The sequence below is a fragment of the Dromaius novaehollandiae genome, chromosome 2, assembly GCF_036370855.1.
Source record: "Dromaius novaehollandiae isolate bDroNov1 chromosome 2, bDroNov1.hap1, whole genome shotgun sequence".
Taxonomy (NCBI): Eukaryota; Metazoa; Chordata; class Aves; order Casuariiformes; family Dromaiidae; genus Dromaius; species Dromaius novaehollandiae.
Window position 1 is genome coordinate 21,341,218 of NC_088099.1, and position 23,407 is coordinate 21,364,624.

A 23,407-nucleotide genomic window follows, 5' to 3' on the forward strand; every position below is an offset into this window, starting at 1 on the left:
AGGTTGCGATATTCGTACCACACAGGCTGGCCGGTGCAGCTCCGCAGCAGGTATTTTTCACGAAAAGCCCAGTTGTGAACCCAAACGGCGTTGCCGGATTGTCTGCTCCCACCGAGCTCCGCGGAGCGCCCTCCCCCCTCTCCTCCCCCTGAAAGTTTTGATGCGCTCCGTGTCATTTTGACGCCGGGGGAACGACGCCCTTTGGACTGTCCATCCCGCAGCTCCTTTTCCGCCGCCGCGAAGGGCAGCGCGGCCGCGCACCATGCGCGGGCCCGGCTGGGGGGCAGCGCCTCGCCCCGCCGCGGGGGACCCCCGCCGCCCCCCCGCGGCTTGAGCCTCGGGGCCTGACGTCGGGGGGCGCCGCGAACTCCTCCCGCGCGGCCGCGCAGCGCCGGGCCGCGGCAGGTGCGCGCCGGAGGCCCCCCCGCGGGCGGTGGGCTTGGCCTCCGCGGGAGCGGCGTGAGTCACGCCGCGCTCGGGTGCGGGAGCCGAGCGCGCAGGCACGCGGCGGCGGCGGCGGCGGGGGCGGGCGGCCGCCGGGAGGGAGGCGAGCGGGCGGGGGAGGCAGGCGGCGGCGGCTCCCCGCCCGCCCACTCGCACATGCTGCCGAGCCGCAGTCCGCTGGAGCAGCGCTGCCTCCGCGGCCGCCCGTGACCTTCTCGCCCGCCGGCAGCCGCCGAGGACCCCCGCGGAGGCGCCCCCGCCCGGGCAGGGGATGCGACATCGGCCCCGGGGAGCCCCGTCCAGCGCCGCCCGCCGCCCAGCAGCAGCCTCGGCCGCCGCCCGCGGCCCGGAGGGAGCCTCAGCATGAACCCCCAGTGCGCCCGCTGTGGCAAGGTGGTCTATCCCACCGAGAAAGTCAACTGCCTCGACAAGGTGCGCGGCGCGGGGGGCGCGGGGGGCGCGCAGCCCTACGCGGGGGGTGGGGGGGGGCGGGCGCGGCGGCAGGTGGCAGCGGAGCGGCTGGCGCGGCGCCGGGGTCCGCTCCGCCGCCGGGATCGGCGCCGCCGCCTGCGGCCGCCGCAGGGCGGGAGGCGGCTGGCGGCTGCCGTGTCGCCGCGCTGACGCAGGGCTGATACCGGGCCGCGGCGGGGGCGGCCGGCGCGTCCCTCGCCGCTGCCGGCGGGAGGGAGGCGGCTGCGGGCGCCGCCGGCGCGGCCGGTGCCTGCGCGGAGCGAGGGGGCCGGGAGGCGCCCGCGGCCTCTGGCGCAGTCGCTGCCCCCGTGCGCGGGGCCGAGGCGCCCGGGGGGGGACGAGGGGGCGGCGCCCTTTCCCCGGAGGTTTTCTTGCCTTGCGATTTTGGCCGTCCCGGAGCGCGGCCGCTTCGTAAATAAACGCGCAAGCTGTAAGGCTGTGGCAGATGCTGCGAATTAGCATCCCCAGGAAGGAAAGGCGGTAGGAGCTCCGAGGTGAAAATACTGTATTATGTGCTAAATTTAGTCTCTATTAAATATACCAAAACCGCAACCATCGTATTAGTCACTAGTATAGTATTGCGTTCATAGAAAACATTTTTTTGTCTTTAAACTAGACAGTCAAACTCCTGCTTCGGTTATCCTTAATCTTGGCAAGGTCAAAACGCTGAGGTCTTGTCACGCGAACAGAAAATTTACATTTCCAGGAGTGTTTCAGAAGCACCTTCAGTTACGCATGAAAGTAATTCTTTTGATTTAGTTTACAGAAATACTAATGCACATCCAAAGTATTGGCATGTAATTGTGTTTTTACATTTACCGTTCCCTAAAATAGCTATCAAAGCATCAATATTGTAAGTAATTCTACTTTACATTTCTTTACAGTACTGGCATAAAGGATGTTTCCACTGTGAAGTCTGCAAAATGGCTCTGAACATGAATAACTACAAAGGATATGAAAAGAAACCTTATTGCAATGCGTAAGTATTGTAAATGTCAAGTCTTGCAGAAATGCACTCGAAAGAAAAAACTGGCCATGCATATTGTAAAATAGGTATTGTCCTGCTGTAAAAACTTAATCTAGAGATGTGTCAGTGCATTCTAGAGTGGCTTAGTATCTTTTCAGGCAGTGTATTGTGCTCGTGTTGAAGTGACAGAAAATGAAAATACTTGATTATGATAGGGGTAGTGTTTTAGTATCAGATCTTAGGATACAGGCCCATTCCTCCAAGAAACTGTCTCACATCTGATGCTGACTCCCATTACGTTCATTACTGGCTTGCTAGGTGATATATATCCACTATGCAGCTGTCTGTTCAGGACTGCGAACCTGATCAACATTTTGTAGTAAGAAAACAAACCAAGTGCTTCTTAGTTTTCCAGGAACAATGCCCTATTAGAGATCGTGACAACCTAGTTTTAACTGTTTTGTTGTTCACATATCTCAGTTTACCGAACTAGATATTTGCAAAATCACTGCTTCGAGCCTCATTCTGTTTTGTATTTTCCTTCTCTCTAAGATTTTGATGAACAAAACATGAATTTTTGTTGTTGAGTATAATCACATTGTATTCCACTTTTAGGTTTTTTGGTTTTGTTTTGAGTTTTGAAGAGTTCTTTGACATTTGGCTTGGGAATACTGGAGAAGAGCGTTTGGTATACATATGAAGAAGTTTCATACTGTTCTTTGTACAATGTTCATAAGATTTGCCAAGTATGTTTCAGTATGTTTTAATGTTTAGAAACATTTACAATATACTTTGTTAAAAGAGTATCTCTAAAAAAATTTGGACCAAATTTGATCTTAGTATTATTTCAGGTGTTAAACCTATCATTATAATTTTCAGCTTCACCTACTTAAAATATAAGAGAGAAAATCTTGAAACTGTGGGCACATTGCACTGTTTTCAGGAATATTTTGTTATAATGCTCTTAACGTTTTTGTTTCTTATTGAGGTAGACAGTCAATGGCTGGTCATTACAGGCTAGTTCAATATCATATGTGTTTTTCTTCCAGGCTAAACCCGCAGCAAATCAATGCCTATGTAGCTAAAGTATGAGTATTGTTATAAATGCTGCTGTGCTGCCAAAGCTTGAAACAGCTCTTTGAGTGGGCATAGTTGTACTTTAGAAACATATGGACTTGCACACACAAACTTTTAGCTCTCCTTGAGGTGTTCTGCAATGTGGGGGGCTGGCACTGACGAGGCCTCTTATAATAAAGTGTGATCAAGTGCCAGCTTTGCATGTCGTCGGGAATCTCTCTAGGAAGGGAGTTGAGTGCTTCAACAGGTGGCATGCTACAAGTTGAGACTAACTTAGAGGTTATTTGCCCTAGATGGGACTCTGCTTTTGGTAATTTTTGGGTTGCAGTGTGAAGTACAAGCTTAGATAATTTACAATGATTAAAACTCTCATAACACTTTGGTGCCTTTTATCTAACTTTTTGTGAGTAACTTTTGGTCCTGACACTTTGGTTGCTTGATCTTTCCTAGGTAATGAGGTACTTACACATTCAATAACACTGTTTCCATAAAATTCCTCCATACTATACATTGAGGTTTCCATGCCATGTGTATTCAGTTTCAGTTCTAAAAGAGTTTCTTATGTATATATGTTGCATGTTGTGTCCTTCTATTTATGGATGAGGAGGAGAAGGATTATGGATATGTTATGTACTGTTAAGGTACTATTTTTCCCAGTATTTGCTTTAATGGACTTCGTAACAGTGATCCTCAGGGAAAAAAAAAATCCCTGTCTTTGAAAGGTCCCTCAAACCTGATGTATGTATGAAACAGTTGCTGGTCAAACTAGTCAGGAAGAAACAATGTAAAAACATGGAAGAATGAGTTTCTTCTATTAAAGATGAGAGACAACTTAATATAATTAATGTTGTATGTTTTGTTCTTGTCTTGCTAAACTTAAGTTTTTAAAGATACTTTAAATGAATAATTTAAATAATCATAAATGTTCTATGGAACCAGTAAGGGGAGACTAGTGTGTATTTTCTGGTTTTAGCAAACTTTAATATTCTTCAAAGGAGGAATAAAATGTTTATGCAAAATGGAGTTTTATAAGCATAAGTTGTTTATTTCAGTTATGGTATTTTGACACACTAGTCTTGCATCTCAAAGGTTACTTATTTGCAAAGCAGATGCCATTATAGTATTTAAAATTATGATGTGCCTTATCCAGCATTCATTAGTGGGAGGGAAATCCATTTTTATGTTAAATACTGTTTGATCAGAAAATCTGTGAAGAAAAGAATGCAAGTTTACTCATACAAACACCTACAAACATTTGACAAAGCAATTACTGTTAGGCTGTTTATTGAGGCCATCCATCAATGAGAGTGTAATTTGTACATAAAAGTGCAGGAGTATGCACTAATCTGAATGGGAGAACAATGCCATTTAGTTATTTAATGGGTTTGGAAGCCGTAGTTAGCTTTTTATTAGGACAAGTTGAAAAGCATGCATGTTCAGTAATTTCTGCAGCTATTTTTTAGTTCCTAAGCTAGATAATGCAACCTCAGTATGTTTTGATCTTTGAACCTGAAATAGTATATTCCACTCTTTTTTCAGATATTGAAATTATTTATTTTTGTTGGAATACTTGCAAAAAGCAGAAGTTACTTTGATTGTAAAACCTATTTGTGTTTCCATTAATAGAAGAAAAAGATGCTGATTTATGACTTTCACTTCAAACCATACTTTTGTTTGGTGGAGGAAAGAGTAAATCCAGAAATTAACGGTTTAACAGGAATTAGTGAGCCAAGAAGGAATGTACTATGAAATACTTTAATCTGGTGTCCATTAGAAAACAACATAAATATTTGTAAACACAGGATTCTGATTTTTTTAAAAACCAAGTTTTGGCTGGGCAGCCTGCCACATTTCCCGGTTGTATGCATTCCTTGTGGTAAGCATATATATTGACAGCAAAAGTAATTTCTGGGCTATTGGAAGTTGTAGAACTAGCATAGGTCAAGAAGCTGAGCTTCTTAGTATTGCAACTCTGATACTATTTTTGCATGTTGTAGATTTATAAAAGATTTCTTAGCTGGGCTGCAAGGGAAAACTTTGTCTACATGTGCTGTGAAAAGAATGGTCTTGTGAATAAGATATGAGATCTGTGTTTCTGTCACAGTTCCCATGCAGGTCCATAATCTATCTCTTGTAAACCTTTCAGCCCTCTTACTTGTGGAGAAGAGAGTGTACAACTTCTGTTTTCTCTGTCTTTTCTATTATCTACATAATTTGCAAGCTGTTTGAGTCTGGATAGTCTCTTGCTACTTGTTTGCATGGTGGCTAGAGTAACAGGGCTTTGATCTCAGCTGGGACATGCTACTACTACTGTAATCATATAATTGATGGTATTATGTTTCTCAGTTTACCCACATTCACATTTCATCTGAAAGGCCTCATACACAAAATTTTGAATTTTTGTAGTTGCTCAGCACACGGACACTACCAGTTTTGCGTTATAACTTCAGTTTTGCTTTTTACTTGCTGTCTGACCTTAGATATGCCACTTTGCCGGAGAGCTGACTGACTCGTGAAATAACGTTAATGAGACTGAGTGCTCAGACTTGTAGTGAAGTTTTGTAGTTCATCAAGGCACTATGCGTCGCCTGAAGCAGGTGAACGAGCCGCGCTTTGTCTCTCTGAATGTGCGTGTAGCTAGCTGGAAGAAAGCACGACTGTGATTACCTCTCAGTAGAAGAAGGGTTAAGACAGTTACAATGGTTCAGCTAATCTGATAACTTGTTAAGTCAAGGTTAGCTTTAATATGAATCTGAACCCCTATTCTGCTTTAATGTCTGCAAGTGGAAGATATTAAGTACTTGTATAGTATACATGAAAACAATTAGAAGTAAAGTAATTAATGCCTTTTCTTTGTAAACTCGGAACTGTTTCTTCTCAACTGCAAATAACCAAGATGATGCTAGGAGATGAATGGCATTTTGGCAACTAACTGTCTGTGTACTAGCTCTCAAGGTTGTTAAATGATTGAATCATCTCAGATGATTATACGGTAACTTATTCTTACAAATGTTCATATAAATACGTTTTTGACAGATTCACTAGACCACAACACGAGACTAGTTTTTCTGCAAAATGTAGACGCTGAAATGCACATTTTTGGAGTGTTCTTTCTGCATTAGCTACAGCTGCTGATGCAAACAGGCTTCTTGCGTGTGCGAACATGTCCAACAGAGACGTGTTTTTTAATTTCTGCAAAACCTCATAGCTAAACTTATGCAGACCTGTTGTAATCTCTTGCCAAAGGCAACCAACCTCACTGTTGGAATGAATCCTTCTAAAATCATTGGTATCAAAGATTTTGCTAATCGCCTGTGCTTCATTCAAGTTTTTATTTATGACAACCACCATATGAACTGATTACGTAACTCTGAAATTTAAATCTACTGTCATCAGTCTTGGCATGGACAAGAAGAAAAAATCATCACTTTATTTTTTCTAGGTTTAATTTCTGTTTAACTCATGCCAGTAGAAAATAAATATGCAAATACATGTTCAAAAGATTTTTTTGTTGTTGCTAGAGAAATTGTACTACAATTTCAATCCGTCAATACAGTCAAACTTTACATTTTAAAATACTATAGGGAAGAGATAAGAAATGTCAAAGTTATTTTATTCCAGCTGGGGAATGATAAGAACAAGATACAGTTTTCTGGACAGTTGGATAAACTAGAAAGTGGTTGCAGTTGCTGGTAATATGTGGATGAATGTGGTGAATAAATGGAATCTATTATCCTGTATGGGAAACTTGAATATAGAGAATTGGTTATAGTTTTGAAAAATGAGGGAGTTTTCTTTCCACCAGTACGGAAGCTTCTAGAAGGTAACCAGACATATGATTCTTGGTAAGATTAGCTAGTGTTATCTTGTTTTTCTGTATTGATTTTGTTAGATGTTTATTTCTCAATTTAAATACAGCAGGAAGGAAGAAGACCAGCAGGTAAGAAGTAACAGGAGTAGTCTTTCTGAGATGTGATGGAGCCACTTCTGAGAGGTGCAAGAAAGCACAAAGAGTAAGCAGATTTTTGTTTTTTAATTCTTCGTGATCTACTATTACTGAATATCACCTTATTTAGTGTAAAAGGATAACACTGAGCTTGGGTTGATGAGGAAGATTATTTTAAGCCGTGGTTACGTTTTCAGCCAGTTTGTTTTCGGGTTCTGGGTTTTTCAGCTGTTTCTGATCACTAGTTTTGTTCAAAAGTAAGCTATCATGTAGGCCAGCCCAAAATGGTCGTTCTCATAACAGGGAACAACCCCAAAACTCCCCTGCAAACCTTCCTAGAAGGCAAAGATTTATACTTTATCACTTTCTTAACTTTCTGTGTGGAAGGCTTTGCTCTTGGGACATAATACAAAATGAGCAACTCACATAACAGAATCACTAGAAAAATAGAGCTGGTGGGGATCTCAAGTGAGAGTCAAATATGTCATTTAAGTCCGTTATTTCTTGTTCAGCTTCTCATAGGCATGGAGTTCAGAATTTGAAAACAGCTATCATGTCTCTCCTCAGTCATCTTTTCTTTAAACTAAACAGCCCTAATTCTTTCATTCTTACTTCACAGACTGTATTTTAAGATCATTCTTGCTCTGCCTTGAACTATCTCCTATGAACTATCTATTTTTGAACTGCAGTGCCCAATGGAGCGATACCAGTGCTAGTAGAACACCAAGTCTGTCCGTACAACTTGCTGGTATAATTTTGCTTGTAAGTCCCAGTACATTCTTTGCCTTTTTTTTTTTTCTTTTTTTTTTGGGGGGTGGGGTGGGGAAGGAAATTGTTAGGTTGTATTTAGACTGTCATGGGCTACAGTTTAATCTTTGCAGAATTGCAACCTCAGCAGTTGTTATCATCCATTATTTGAGAAGTTAATTGTTCTTGGCTCGGCATAGGGTCTTCCACTTGTTTCTTATTGAATTAAATCTCTGTTTTTCCCCAGGCTGTTTCTCCAATTTGTCAAGTTCATTTTATGTTTTAATTCTGTTCTCTAATGTGCTTACAGCCCCTTTCCTTGCCTCTCACCCTTTCCACTGGAGAGGTTGTGGGCACATTGCAAATTTAATAAGTGTAATTTTCATTTCATCATACAGGTCACTAGTTGAAAGCATAGAAGAATATCAGGCCCAGTACATACCTCTGTGGAACGCCATGTGATGCAGCTTTCCATTCTGATAGCGTGCAGTGATGAGTGAATGAATTACTTTATCTTCTCTAGCAATTCATGGAGTGCTAGGTCAGGTGTTAAATTCTGCCTAAGAAGAGGGAAAATAAAATTATGAAATAACTTAATCATTGTTGATATTTGTGCAAACTCTGTTTAAATATTAGCGAGCACTTTTGTAGAGGAAAAAATACGTTCCTACTACTCAATGCTGTGGTTTCTTAATTGATTAACTGAGTATTAAGTCCAACTTAGTATTGATAATATTCAGTAATGAGAAGAGTAAGACAAGAGGCCATGGCTATTTGCTAGAACTGTTGAAGGAGCTTCTTAGGAAAAATTTATCTAAGTCTCTGAAAGGTGTTTGTTACATATCTCTAAACTTCTTGAAGAAATGACATGCCAGAACACACTGTAGGAATTAAACTCTATGCAAGAGGTTGCGGGTGGTTGTGAAGGAGTTATTAAAGAGTTATCATTGCTGATGCTCAGTTCTTGGCAAGAGTTGGTCTACGTTTTGATCTCTGTTACTCTGAGTAATGGGATGCTAAAACACTTCTTGGGTTCCATTTCCACATATTCAGTTTGGCTGTGCCTTGATTTGATGTTTGAACAAGGCCTGCATATGATGCCTTGGTTACAGGCAAGTGCTGGTGCGTGTTCAGGGAAGGAATTGTCTGCTCCAACAGATCCCTTGGTTTGGATGGTTGCAAGCTGTGGAGAGCACCATGGAGTGCCACAGCTTAGCTGCAACCAACTTGTTTCCCTACTGGTGCAAATGAGGTGAAAAGCTGCCCTGAGGGCGATGGGCTGTTACGGGTTTTTCCCTCACAGTGGGTGGATTCCCAGATGAACCTGCTTGTCACCTCCAGTATCCCATGTCAGTATAGGCTCCATGTTTGGAATTCTTGTTTTCTAGTATTCTGCCCATTGGTGTAACAACTTCAAAGAGCCCATTACAATTTCATGCTACTTAGGTCATTGCTGGGGAAAATAAATAGAAAGTGCAAGAATTAACACTGTGCATCTTATTTGTTATTTGTATTTTTAAGCAAGAATGCAATATACATGATGTCTAAGGTTATATGCAAGAAATATTTGTAGGAATCCCTGCTGTGTGGAATCCTGATCCGTTGCCAGTATATGTCTTGGCTCAAGAAAATACATGGTTTTAATTTGTATCGTCATTGGTCATCATAGACTGTAGATAATTTTTCCAGGGACAGGTATATGTGTCTCCCCAGTACCTGTTGTCACAGGATAAAGAACAAGTATTCTTACAGAGCTATAGTTACTGAGAAAAAACATTTCTGAGTCAGAATTTCAGTAAGCATGATTTTCTTTGCTTGGTAATGTCTTGTCTGTGGTTGATATTCAATATAAACTTGATTTTTTTTTCTTGATATTTTTTACTTCCCATATTCAGACTTAAAGACAGATAAAGTTTGTTTCATTTATATTTACTAAAATATTTAGGCAACAGAACAATAACAACAGATGAAATCTTGTGATTCTACATCATTTACTTATTTGCATTGCACAGCTTGAGCTTTGGAAGAGGTAATAACCAGTTGTACCAAGTCTGTGAAATCTTGATGGTATGTTTTGTTAATGGTTTTGTGATTTGACTGTTTGGGGGTTTTAAATGTTCTTATCCATATAATTTCCTGTCACATTTTGCAAAGAATTTAAAAAATGTATTTTCACTTAGCTGCCGAGTTTGAAGTTCTGTGTTGCTGTGTTAATGCTGCTGATGGTCACAAGCAAACTTGCTCTCCTGGCAGACTTTATATTCTTTAAGGCTTGAAGGAAAATACTTGTGTGTTCCAACATTTCATGTCACTTTGAATTTTCAGAATAGATGATGTTGATGGAGAATAACAGCATCATGTCGTTGATAGAGAATAACAGCATCATGTCAATCAGCTCAGTGTCAGTAAACATGTTTAGCTATTTACCGATAACGTCATTGAAAGCTTGCCATAATTATCCAGACAACTTACAATCTTGGCTGAGTGGTCAATTAATGTTGTTTTTATAATTTTAAATGTTGTGGAACTCTTAACAGAAATCTTGCTAAATTTAGAAATTGCAGAGTTTAGACGGAGTGCAGAGTTCAGCTGTGTGATGTTTAGGTTCCTTAGGCAAGGCTTGCAGGGGAAAAGTTTATTTTAAGAAGAGATGCATGGATTACTTGTTGAATAACTGGTTTGTTTGAGTCCGAATTAACCAGTTCATGCTGCTCCTAGTTATGCAACCTCAAGTGGCAACTTTTTTTAAAAAAAACAAACCCAAAACAAAAGCATCAAGTTACATTCTTTTCCTTGGTTCACAGATCAGTTCATTTATTCTCCCTGTGCTTCTCTTTGTCTTTTGATAGAGGAGAGTCGAGCAAACTATTTTTGTTTGCTTTCCATTCTTGCAGGCTGAAGAGAGTGGGCTTGTTGCCTGTGTAACTTTTATTTGTACCAGGAGGAATAGTCTGGATGTTTAATAGCGCAGGATTTTTAATCTCTCCTGTTTCCTCCCCCTGCCCCCCTTCTGTTCTTAGTTACAGTGGAATTGTGTGACAGTATTTGATCCCGTACCATCTCAATATGGGGGAGGCCATGAAAATGTGCCGTCAATGTTATAGCTGAGAAGGGCTATAGCAGCATAGTTTTAAAAATGAAAAACTAATTGTAACTTGGCCGGTGATTATTTAAGCATGTATTGCAAAAGCTTTTTTGGGAACTCCATAGTTACTTTTTAAAGAGTGTTTCTTAAGATGTAAAATTGTATGAAAACAGTGTAAATTTCCTTCTTTTAAGATTTTATTTTACAGTTTCCAAAAATTCACATTAGATTTTTTTTTGCCTTAGGAGAGCAAATGTTTGGATTCATGTTCTGCCTCTCCAAATGGCAGAATTTTTCACACAGGTGTATTGGTATAATGCCAATATCACAAATTTTAAAATAAACTTGTACTGCGTTTTACTTTAGTTATTTTATATTCTGGGTACATATATTTTTTTTGAATTCAGCAAACTGAATGGTAATGGCTGTTTTGCTTTGTTCCAGTTTTACTCTGGAAGAATTCAAAGCTCAATACTGTTCCTTCTAACTTCAGAAAACTATAAATAGACATATTTAGGCAAAGATGAAAAATAAGATACTGCTCTTAGGCACTTATAGTTTAATTAACTCTAAGCTTCATGGAGAGGAGAAGTGTTAAGATGAGATAATTTGCATAATTAAACCTCCCCCCCCCAGTGTTGCTTTATTTAAGTTTAAAAAAAGAGCCTATCCCTGCTGTACAGTGTAGAGTGTCATGTATTCACATGTTGTATAGCAGTAGTTATGCACGTCTGTCCCTGCAAGAGGGAAGAAATTCCTGGTTGGATTTGCCAGGACCCATAAAAAGAAAGGGGGCCAGCGTGAGTATTTGTACCAGCACAAGTGCTTACTAAGTGGTTGCCCAGGAAATTATTACTAGAGTAAGAACTGGCAGTGTGCTTGGTATGTAGCTATTTTGGAGGTTGCAGACCATGTTCTAAAAAACCTGCCTTAAAATATATATGTAGAAAACCAAAGCATCCTAAAGGACTCAGATTTGTTTTTGAAGCTATTGTATTGCTGTGTGCTTTGATACAGCAGTGATAGTGCTTTTATTGATGTTAATATTTGATGGATGGAAGAGAAGTGAAATTGATGGAGGGGGTTGAGTAAAGAGAAGAAATGCCTGTTAAAAGAAGCTTGTTTGAAAAATAGTTGCTGTATGGTTTATCATGTAGGTGTATTTGATACAGATTTTGCTGCAATATAAAAAGGTCTGTGAGTTTTATTTCAAAATAGCTGATATGAAGTGTCAGGCTATCAGAAAACGGATGCAGTTTGTTACAACAGTTATTAACATAACTTGTTGATATATTGTAGCATTAGCGCAAAATTGTTAGGAAGAATGGAGAAAAGGAAAACGAGGCTGAAGGAAACAATATCAGAGATATATTTAGAAGAAACAGTACTCCCTGCAACATCTGAAAAGGATTCACAGCCCTAGTAAATGAGGCTGAAAGATAAAGAAAGGAAAACCTACAGTGACGATGTGTGTACATATACAAGAAAAGATGAGTATACGTGCATGCAGAGAAAGAAAGGATGGAGAGAGAGAAAAGAGAAATAATTACACAATTTATAAAAATGTTTATTGAGTTTTCCAATATAGCAGTACCAAACTAAAATTCTGAAATGGACATATTTTTGAGTATTTCATTAGGAATGAGGTATTCTCAGAATGGGTGATTAGTTGGATGATGACATGGATTTTAGTTCACTGTGTTTATTTTGATACAAAGAACTTTGGCTAGTCAAGGGAAATTAAACACACTTACTCTCAAGTAATGCACTTTGTAAACTACGAAGCTTACAATGTGTGGCTTACCATTGCGTCAAAAGTGTTGGGAATCCAGATCAGCAAGAATGGTGTCAGCTGGAGAAGAAAAAGTAGGACGGGGTAGGTGAGCTCTGATTGGGTTGATGGCTGGTCTACACCATTTCTGACTTCTCCATGCAGCCGGGTCTCTGTTCTTGCAGGTGTTGACACAGATTGTTTACTCACACTCTGATTTCTGTTAATTCTTTATCAATAATAAATTGATACTCAGTACTGTTCAAGAGATAACATTATTATATAGAATATGATTTGTTTTATTTAACACTGAAGGTACTGAAGATTTAGTCTTTGTTTGAGGAAATTACAGTGAGAATTGTTATGAAGTTAGTAATTCATCAGAAACTTCATTAAAATTGGATAAAATAAACTTTATCACCTAATTTTGTGCTTCCTAAAAATGTTTCAGTTCAGTGAAGCAGCAGACTACCAAATGATGTCTCCATGAAGGTGAAAAACTTGAAGGGAGACTAAGAAATATGGTTAGAATTATGTGAAAATGAGAGTAGCTTGTCTGTATAGGTCTTCTGATAATCCAGTGCAAGCAAGGTATATTGTGAACTGTCTTATTCCAATGAGATGAAGATGGATATTCTTCTGGGAGGAAATAACTTAGGTTGGTCTTGTTAAAGTTTTAAATTTATCAATTATAAACAACTCAGCACAGCCTGAAAATTATTTTTGGAGTATGTTTTTTAAATGTGACAGATCATCTGGTTCTATAGGCTATTAAGCTTCTCGGTACCAATGAATATTTTTGTAAAAGAAGGAAAACTTAAAAAATATTTTAAAATAGGAATTTATGTATTTGTTACTTCAGGAAGTTTGGAAGGACATCTTGAAGTCTGAATACAACATGGTCAATCTTTACCTGTATTAATTCCTTATTATAAAGGCCCTCATTCAGGATGATTCTCCTCATTGTGGAGGAGAGACTGAGTAACATATAAATTCCTTGTACTGATTAAATGCTCAACTTTGACCAAGGTACTGCTGTTTCAAGCCTCATTTGGGACAGCAGCAGGAAATATTTCTTTTACTGCTCAAATGGCAATGTCTCCTATACAGAATAATACTGTATATGGAAAGCATTAACAAAAGGAAAATTTAAGTTTGCCAAGCTGGGTACAGATCTGAAGGAGACAATAATTTGGTTTTAGAAGTTGAAGGAAATAGGGTAAAAATGGACATTTTTCTCCAATTTAACCTGATGGGAATGGCAGCCCCCCTTTTTCATGGCTTACCCCATCCTGCCTGTCCTTTCTGCTGTGCTATAGACATAGACTCTGACTGACTCTGTTAGGTTAGTAAATAGGCCCCTCTGTTTTCTTCTGCCATTTTTCTTTGAGCAGCTACAAAGCCTTCGTGCTGCTCAGTTTTGGATGTCTCCTGTCTCGCTGCTGTGCTTCACTTCGGAACTGTTTGTATCCATCTCATCTCAACTGGAAATGTTGCAAGGTCTCCTGTTGGTGTGTATCTTCAGAAGGTTTGATGAAATAAGGCAATATTTAACAATTGGGATAACAGATAATACTACATGCCTTTAATATTGACTGTCTGTCTTACACTAAAGAAATTGGAACTGGACAGCCAAGAACAGTCTGATTAAAATGAATCTTCTAAATTGATATTATATAAGCTTAATTAATATTAATTATTACTAGGGGCTGTTAATTTTATACCTTCTCTGAAATTTTTCATTTTAACAATTTCATACCAGGAAATGTTTTTCATGGATGTGACAATTTCAGCTTTTTCTCCCTGTACAAATTTGTTATTTTAACTCTCTTGCTTTTATTGTGGTAGAATGCTTAATTTCAGAGACAAACTGTTTAGCTTTGTCACTTAGATTTATTTTGCTTAGGTGTATTTTACCAAAGCATATATTATCAAAACATTAAAATATTATACATCCTAATTATATAGATTAATTTTATTATAGTTGTACATTACATTTAGTGTTATGATAACTTATGAATGAGAACATATAAAGGTGGAAGAAGATAACAGACATTCTCTTTATGAGCCGGGCATTGTAATACAGCTTATGAAGAACAGTCATTTTAAGAGAAAAGTATCTTTTGAAGACAACTTTGAACATTTTAAAAGATTATTCCAGATCACAATTCCTTCTAGAAAAGATCTGTTTTCCCAATCACGTGTAACGTTAAGAATGCTTTGAGTACGTTCACGGAGCTGAATGTGAGAAGCTCTACTGCTCCCTAATGTGTTCTTTTCTTTTCTTGCTTTCTTTTTTTTTTTTTTTTTTTCCTTTTCCTTTAGGATGCTCATAGTATTAATGTCTCTATGGAGCACTTTCACACACGGACATGATAGCTGCAATAGTCTCCAATTTTTATCTTCTCATTAGACATGTTCCTCTAATTTTATGAGGGCCATATTAGCAACTGTGTTGTTTCTTTTTTATATAGGTTTCAATTAACATTTCTGGTCCATTGCTCATTACTTAAATATGCCAAGAAATGTGTTGGAAAGACTATCCCCCAAAAATCTGTTGAATAGTACCTTGGAAGAGGAGTATTACATGGAACATAGTTAACTCCAAAGAACTCCAAGACTGGTAAAATACTTAAAAAGACAGTACTTCAATATATTCTAATTTGTTTTTCTCCCAAGCACTTAGAATTAATTTAATTTGAATCATATTCCTTCCTTTCTATGTTTTTTGTCCCTATATGATTATTCTGGAAGGTTTTGGCTCAAGTTCTAAAACTGATAGTATGTCAGCTGGAATTTTTGGTCTTGGAATGAAAATATAAAAACTTAGTCCTGTAGCTCAGAAGGCTTCCCTGGAAGCTTGAATATCTTCTGTAATCACACGTGTGGGTAATATACTGCTAGAATGGAGACTATGCCATTAAATATAATTTAATACTTGTTAATCATGTTTTACATCCTATGAGTGATCATTATGTATATGAGAGAAAGCTTTAAGAGATGAGTCAGTATCTCTTATTTTCATTTTTGGCTTTTCTCACCTGAGGTATGGACTAATGCCAGTTTGTACTACATTGCTAGAACAGCTCTGCCCCATACCCGCAGTGATACAAAAATGGTAATTTAGATAATGTCTCTGAAAAGTAGTTGAAGTAAGGCAGTATCTAGTCTACGTTTTATTTTCCCTGTGGAAGGAATTAAGAAGCGGATCCTTCTGTGCTTTTTTTTGGGTGTTCAGTTTGTCACACTTTTCCTAGCAGGAGAGGCATGTGCTCAGTGGAGTATCTCCTTGTTTGTGGTTGTTGTGTGTTACATCTTTTTTGATTTCATTTTTACTGTAAGCAGAACAGCTTTTATTGGCCTTAAACCTTTCCTTGGTACACATCAGGATAGTGGAGAATATGGTTAATTTATACTTAAAGTGACATAAAATATTAAGATCCGTAATCATTTCTATGAGGCAAGAAATCTGTAAAGCAGTGGGGAGAGAACTACTTGCTGGATGATACCAGTGGCGCAAACAGTAGTGTGTTGAAGTACACCCTGGCTGAAACAGGAGTGGGGAAATAGAGAAAAGTGACATTCCAGGAAAGCTGAAATATAGATTAAGCTGTCACTGCATGAGAACTCAGAGTGGAAAGGGCACTGCACATATAATATGTTCATTAAATGTTTAAAACAGGCAAAAGAACTTAAAAATCATGACTGCATAATGCTGGCAAGTTTCCTTTTCTACACGAGTTAAATGACTCTGCTTGCCATAGTAGCTGAGAGCCTGCCAGGAGTGCATTAAGTAACATGATTAATGTCTGTCACATGTTTATTTTCTCATCCCCTCCCCAGCAGGAGATGCATGTAGTGCAGTGCGTTTTCCTTTGTAGGTTTAAGGAAAACAGGACTGTTTGTGAAGATGTGCATATATATATGTAAAAGAAGACAGTGCCAAAGAAATGGGACATATCCTTGGAACAGAAAGAGTTTGTGATGGTCCCGAGCTCCCGGAAACAGGGCCGCTTATGGAACGAATTTCTTCAAGGAAGCTTCTGCCTCCATCGCGGAGGAGTTTTGTTGTTATTGAAGAGACTTCTAGTGAGCCAGAAAAAGTATAATGGAAAATCAGTCTTCATCCATTAAATTTCGGTTGCCTTTTTAGATATTTTGCCAATATTTTGTTCAAGATGAGGACAGGTAACTCGAGATTGGTTTGAAACTCTCTGGGAAGCCAGCACTGAGTATGGGAGGAAGCCTTCACGGGCATGGGATAAGCGCTGTTGCTTGGAGGTATTCTGCTGCGCCCTCCCTGCGGCAGAGCTCCCTAATGTTACTTGATGCTGCCTGGGGAATGTCCAAGAGTTAGAATTGTGGGGACAGGTATATCAAATGTAGTCAGTTATTAGAAAGCTGTTTATATTTAACTGTAGTTGTGGCTGGAAGAAGGCTTTTTATATTTGAAGTGCAGCAAAAAAAAATTAATCTTTTCTCTCTTAAAGTTTTCTTCTTTCATGCTAGCAATATGAGCATAAAATTCTTACCTAATAGTTTTAATAATTAATAATACATTATTTAAAGTAGTCTAGATTTTTGTATATTTTGGATAGCATTAAATGGAAGAACGAGATGCATGTGACAAATAATGAAACTCATTTGAAGAAGTTTCTGTTTTTTTAATCTGAAAAATATACCAGGGTTGTTAGATCACTGCATGGTTCATTGTACAAAAATGTGTTGATTGTACACAAAATCTACTTGGGAGTAGAAATACCTACAACTGATAGACATGGATTTACATGTTCTAAATATATAAGTTTTTTTCAACAACCATAAAACTAGACAGACTTTTTTCTTTTAATATGAACATGTTCCACTCTCTTCGACTATTAAATATGATGTTGTATTTGAGTATTGTTACCTTGGAATTTTAATCTCATTTACACAAGGTCTTGGTTACAGTTGCTTAGTAACACATTGCAGAAACAGATTTGTTGATTTATGATAATATATCTACAATATCCTTATAATTAAATATGTTGGAAGGAAGGCAAGTACACAATGTGGGTGTATATTTCAGCTCAATTTTTCTAATAACCTCCATCTTCACAATATATCCCACAGTAAGTGTCTTCCTATTATATAACTTACGTAACCTGTGACTCATTTTTGTACATTGTTTTGTCTTAGTTTTAGCTCCTGCTGATTTGCTCCCTTCAAACACTGCAATTTGTAGGTCAGCCTGCAAACCTGAGTTTTACCAATTTACTTTTGTGGGACTGCAATTCCAACGTGGTAGTTACTTTGCAGTACTTGTGTTAATATCAAGAACAAACTGATAGATGGAGGGAAGCTCATGGTTCATTTTACAGTGTTACACTTGCATTCCCAGAAGAGAGAAGTGTTTTAGAGATTAAGCGCCATGAGACTTGTAAAACAGCATTTTTGACAGTTAAAGGAAGTATCCAGAGAAGTGTTGGCTGCTGAATGTGTTTAAGTATTTGCAATTAGTGTATTTTAAGGTTTCCTGAAATGTTTAAGGTCTTTATTTCTTTGCAAACAGTTCTTAAGATGTCTGTTGAACTTCTCTGTAATATTTTGCAGAAGAATTCAGCAACTGAGAAATTTCTAGCAGTGGTATGCTTTCTGTGTAAAAAGTCTAGGAAAGCAAAAATTAAGCAAGCACCTCTGAGACAGATGGAGTGTTATTAAAATCCTGGAGACTGCTTTAAACACAGACCCAACCAAAGAAAAAATGCAAATAAATGTAACAAACTTATAAATAAAACAAAGCTAAACATCCTGTATGATGAGGCCTGAATTCAGTCTGCTGAATTAAAGCATAAAAAAGCTTGTGTTCTTCAACTTAGAACAGTTAAATAACTCTTAGGCCAGGCACCCTGTCTTTTTAGCGTGACCAAACACACTGGTGTTAGGTAACCAATGGAAATAATTGTTTTGCCTTTCTGCCTAGTATGTTTTCCTCAGTTTCCTTGTGAAATTAAGTTATTTAGCTTCCTATCAAAGTTAAAAATTTACAAAGCCCCATAAAAATCAATACCTGTAACTTCAGATTTTTTTTCAGTATGTAACTTAAGAATGCTGAGGAAATAATTATTATTTTAAGAGTGCCATTCGGATGGCTGTGTTCAGTCAAATATTTTACTTTCTGGTTTCAAACGCTTGTAAGCTATTAGGGTTGTTCCACTATCGTCATATCCCTTCAGTGGAAAACTGGGGATGGAATTCATCTTGTCTACCTTTGACATATCCCGTGCTGATGTTTCCAAGCTGAAGTAGTTGCTCTAGTCCCCTTTTTATAGTCACTGGAGAAATAAATGCATTTAGATCTCAGTTCATCTGACTTATAGGTGAAATGAACCTTAGGCATCATTAATTATATTAACTTAATCTCCAAGGCCTGACTTGGATGGAGAGGTTTACATTTCATGAAATGAATCTTGTCCCCTGTATGAGAGCTAACTTGCAATAGTTACTGCTGACCAACTGTCAGGACCAAGCATCTTCTTCTTCTGGAACTCTGACCAACCCGTGTTTTCTGTCCTTGGGATTTCTGTGGGCACTTGAGCAAGTTTATGTGAGAGGAAAATGTCAGTTGTTTCTTTTCTACTTTTAAACCTATTTTAGAGTTCCAGCTGTCACCTTGCTGCATCCTGCACCCGAGGAGGGCAAGTCCCTGAACATTTGCCTTGTTCAGATTTTCGTGTTATTTGGAACTGTATCGTTAGTTTTTTTTTTTTTTTTTTTTTTTTTTTTTTTTAAAGTTAGTATTTTAGGTCTCAAACTAATTATATTCCAGTTTAAGACAAATATTTGGTGTTCTGTTTTTGGTGTTCTGTTTTTCTGCTCTGAACTTTATGTCAAGGTTGTCATAGGTGTAGCAACTCAGGGCAGGTGTGAACTACTCAAACTTAGCTATGAGAAAACTGTGTGAGTTCAGATATGAATTTGTTTCGTATTAATGAATCCAAGAAAATTGGATACGTATATAAAACTATGAACCCTGTTAAAATTGACCATGCAGAATTCATTCAGCGAAGATATTTTTGAATTCTGTGTCATATATTGGATTGATATTTTTTAATATATGCCATATATCCTGAGGAAAAAATATGCTCACAGCCAGTTATAAATATTATAAAAAGTTTGAGTTTAGTCATATGCCTTTTTAAAATCTCAATAAAAAATGTACGGTAACTCAGCAAAAAGCATCTCTGCTATTTTAAAAAATATTTTTTGTATTCCACTTTTTAAAAAGAAAAATATACAAGATTGGTTTCTGAGACCACATGCAGAGAACAATAAAGCTAAAGCAATTATGAGACCTGGAAATATAAAATATGGTAGACTTTCCAATGAGCTGAGGTTTCTTCTTCCAAGACACAGCGACTGAGTCACCTGGGGAGACTCCGATGGCAGACAGCACAGAAAGGTCAAGAGCTATTCTCCTCTACAGTTAGAGCTGATGAACTACTGATATTTTTTCAATTTACTTTTGGCCTTTCAGAATAATTTGGCTAAGGAGTGTTTAGTGTATGGAAACCTTTCCTTTGGTATTTCATTAAAAAAATTTGTTTGCTAAATCTAAGCCAGCAATTTATTTACCTTCTCCAAGCTCTATATTTGTTTTATAATCTTCTGTGTGTTTTGTCTGTCTTTTAATAAGGTTTTATTTATGTATGAGAGAAGACATGCAAATTCTTGGCTAAAAGACCTGTGTTTGTGATACTGTATACCTCATAAATCTTAATTTTAAGTAATCAAGATATAACTTTGACTTTTTTGGAGAGGGACTATTAAAAAACAAATACTGTTAAAATGTAACTTTTCCCGCTATGAGTTAAAAGCTTAGAAAACATTTTGCTTATGTTGGTGATAATTCTGTAGGCAGTGAAAGCAGTATTTTCAAAATACTCTGTTGGTTAATCATGAAATGATTTTTTTTTCTTTTCTTTTCTTTTCTTTTTTTTTTAACAGGATCTAAGAAGGTGGTACTTGGCAGGTAGCCATGTTTTTAATCAGCATTGCAACATCAGCTTATTCCTTTGACCACATTTCTAATTGTCTAAAGTTGTAGCCCTAGTCCTATAGTGGCTGGATTTATAGTAAGAAAACAGAAACCATGTAGTGACAGCCTGCCTGAAGAGTAGTCAGAATTCTCTTTTTTTGTACAGTGGACTTTCTATCCACAGCAAAGCATCTTACTGTCCCTCACAGCATGCAACTGTTCTATTGGTAATCCAATTTCCATAAAGCCAGTGCCCACTTTCATTCTGCTTTTTGAAGTGTTTGCTTTCCAGTTGTGTCGAAACAATGAGACTGCTTCAGCTTTTAGACATTAGCCTGCCATGCGGTGTTCACTTACAACGTTTGAAAAAGCAAGAAACAAATAGTGATTGTCTTTTTGGTATTGCCCTTCTATTTGTTTAACAGAGGTGGACAATGACCTTTTTGAGGTGGAATGATTCTGAAGGCTTTACTAGTATTTTGGAAATGCAACTCCATGTGAATGTCCTTCTGGATTCCTTTTAGATTTCCCTGTACATGTGTACCACTCCTATGCAATATGAGTAGACTATCTTACTAAAAAAGAAATGTTCTTACTCAGGAAATATTCCTTTTTTTCAGTTTGGAGGTTAATGTTAATGAACTGTCCAACTAATATATGGGTCTAGATTTAATAGAGAAGTTAACAGTTGGTTTGTCGGTGACTCTTTTTGTTGTCATTCATTAAGTGATTAAAATAATACTAAAAAATGTTGAGCCTTTAGAGCACAATGACCCATAAACTCTCACAGTGAGAGAACCCATAGAATTACTCTCTTTCTTTGAAAGAGAATGGAAAAGGTTATTTATTGAAAATCTTTTTTCTTAAGAAGTTAACTCTCAAGTTGTTATGGAGTCAGATATTTTAACTAAAAGGAAAAAATTCTTCATTAGATTTAATGTTATTTATTCTTTTTTTGAGGAACCTTCTTCCTGCTCATTTAGTTGCCATGCAAAATTTCCCCCAAGATATACATTTAATATTTAATTTCTGGCCTAGTTATAAATGTGTCCATAATCTCATAAATATTATTCTGACATCTTCTGTGAAGTGAAAGGGAAGTTATGTATATTCGTCATCTTCTTTTATAATGTCCTGAGAAAGATGTATACTCCAGACTGGACATGGACTAGATTTTTTGGGGGGTGGGTGGGGGGGAGCATAGAACCGTTCCTGTATAATCAAAACTGTTAATCTTTGGTCATTTAAGTTTAACTTTAACCAGCAGGGATGGCTGATAGAAATATACCAGCCTCAGAAGGATCCGTTTATATTTTCTGTAAACAAAATACATGAAAGAATTGTGGAATCTGGTCAGATACTGAATGTCATGTTGGCCTGACTCAGCATAAAGTGTTAATTTATATTGTGTCAGTTATTATAGTGATATCTTAAAAACAGAGGACGGCACCTCTGTAGTCTCAAACATGCTCGTTGCTGATAAGACCCTAGCTGTCAAATGATGCATTGTGCTTCATGTCCAGGTGTTCCCTTAGGTGATGAAGAGGCTGAGGAAGCCCCACTGTGTTGAGTTCCTTTTTAACGAGCTGCTGGAGGTGCTCTGTAGTGTAGTGAGAGAGGCGAAGTGAGAGCAAGGACAGAAGGATGTAACGTTCATTTGCTTGGAAGGTTATGGGTGTGCTGGATAAGGGGAGTTCTGTGCAAATGGGGCTTGTTGCTTTTCAGATGTCTTTATCTTATAAGAAAAAAGAAAAAAAAACAGATTGAAGATGTGCCTTGGCCTAGTTGGTCCATAGGACTAGTCTAGGTAAGACACATTTTTGTAGTGAGCTGCACACAAGGAAGCAATATAGCTATCATCAGGGCTGAGACCCTTGTAGCTCTCCAATTTGGATGGCCAGGTACATACCCACAGGTCTGCAGTATGAAGCTTTAATCAGCACACACTAATAAGGATATATCATAACAGTATCTAGGGACCGATAAGGGCCTTTTAATCTACCTTAAGTGGAAATGAATTAGTATTTATGAAGACACTCTCAAAAATTAAATGATAATTTAATAAATCTATTCTCACTATTCTGTGAATCTTTTTCTAAAAATATAGGTGTCACATAGACCATTTGTCTTGGTGTATGCACACTGAAGAATTAAAGACTGGAAACCAACTTTAGATCATTTTAGTTGTTCTTGCACTGAAGTAGGAGCAAGTATACTTAAATTATTCTGAATGTATGTTTGTCTAATCTGTTCTTAAAAGTCACAGTTTTCTCAGAGTGGTTGCTCCAGTATGTGCCTACAATTTATAGTTTTCCTGAAGTCCAACTTATTTGCTGTAGTTTATTTTAATTCATTTTCTTCTCTCCTAGCGGATATAGAGAACAGTTGCTAGCTCTGCTTTTCTGTATCATTTTAGGTATTGGAACACAATTATCATGGCTTTCTTCAGACTTTGTTTTTGTTTTAGATCATGCTAAACAAACTTGACTGTTGTCATCCTTCTTCATAAATTATGTTTTCTAAAACTCTTATAGTTCCTGCTGCTATCTTTAGATCCCTTCTAATATGTCTTTGTCTTTTCCAGAATGGCATTTGCATTTTATCAACGGTGTCATGGCTTGTATTTAGCTTGTGTTCTCTGTATCATTTCCAGAGGTTTTCTTCCCACTTGCTCCCTGGGCAAAAATGAAATAATGGGAAATGTGATTCTTAAGGAAACTTCTGAGAAAGTATCTAAAAGCTGGTATACACTTAAGGAAGATGAAACAGGTATCTCCAGAAATGAACAAGTTGTTTTATTTCTGTAATGAGCTGATTACATGAATGCTTCTGACATATTAATTGGATTCATAATGCAACTGTTATGTCAGAAGTTATGATAC

General features: G+C 38.1%; 1 protein-coding gene across 3 annotated transcripts in view; it reads left to right on the forward strand.

The window, feature by feature from the left end:
- The first annotated feature begins 475 nt into the window (after nt 1-475).
- LOC112982289 (LIM zinc-binding domain-containing Nebulette-like) overlaps nt 476-23,407 on the forward strand; it is a 177,407-nt gene continuing 154,475 nt past the window's right edge. For all 3 annotated transcript variants that reach the window (XR_010387578.1, XR_010387579.1, XM_064505956.1), the window contains exons 1-2: nt 476-876; nt 1,800-1,894. Coding sequence is in view for 1 of the 3 variants with exons in the window: in XM_064505956.1 (XP_064362026.1) it covers nt 808-876; nt 1,800-1,894 (164 nt within the window). In the remaining 2 variants the exon portion in view is untranslated. The remainder of the gene's footprint in view (nt 877-1,799; nt 1,895-23,407) is intronic.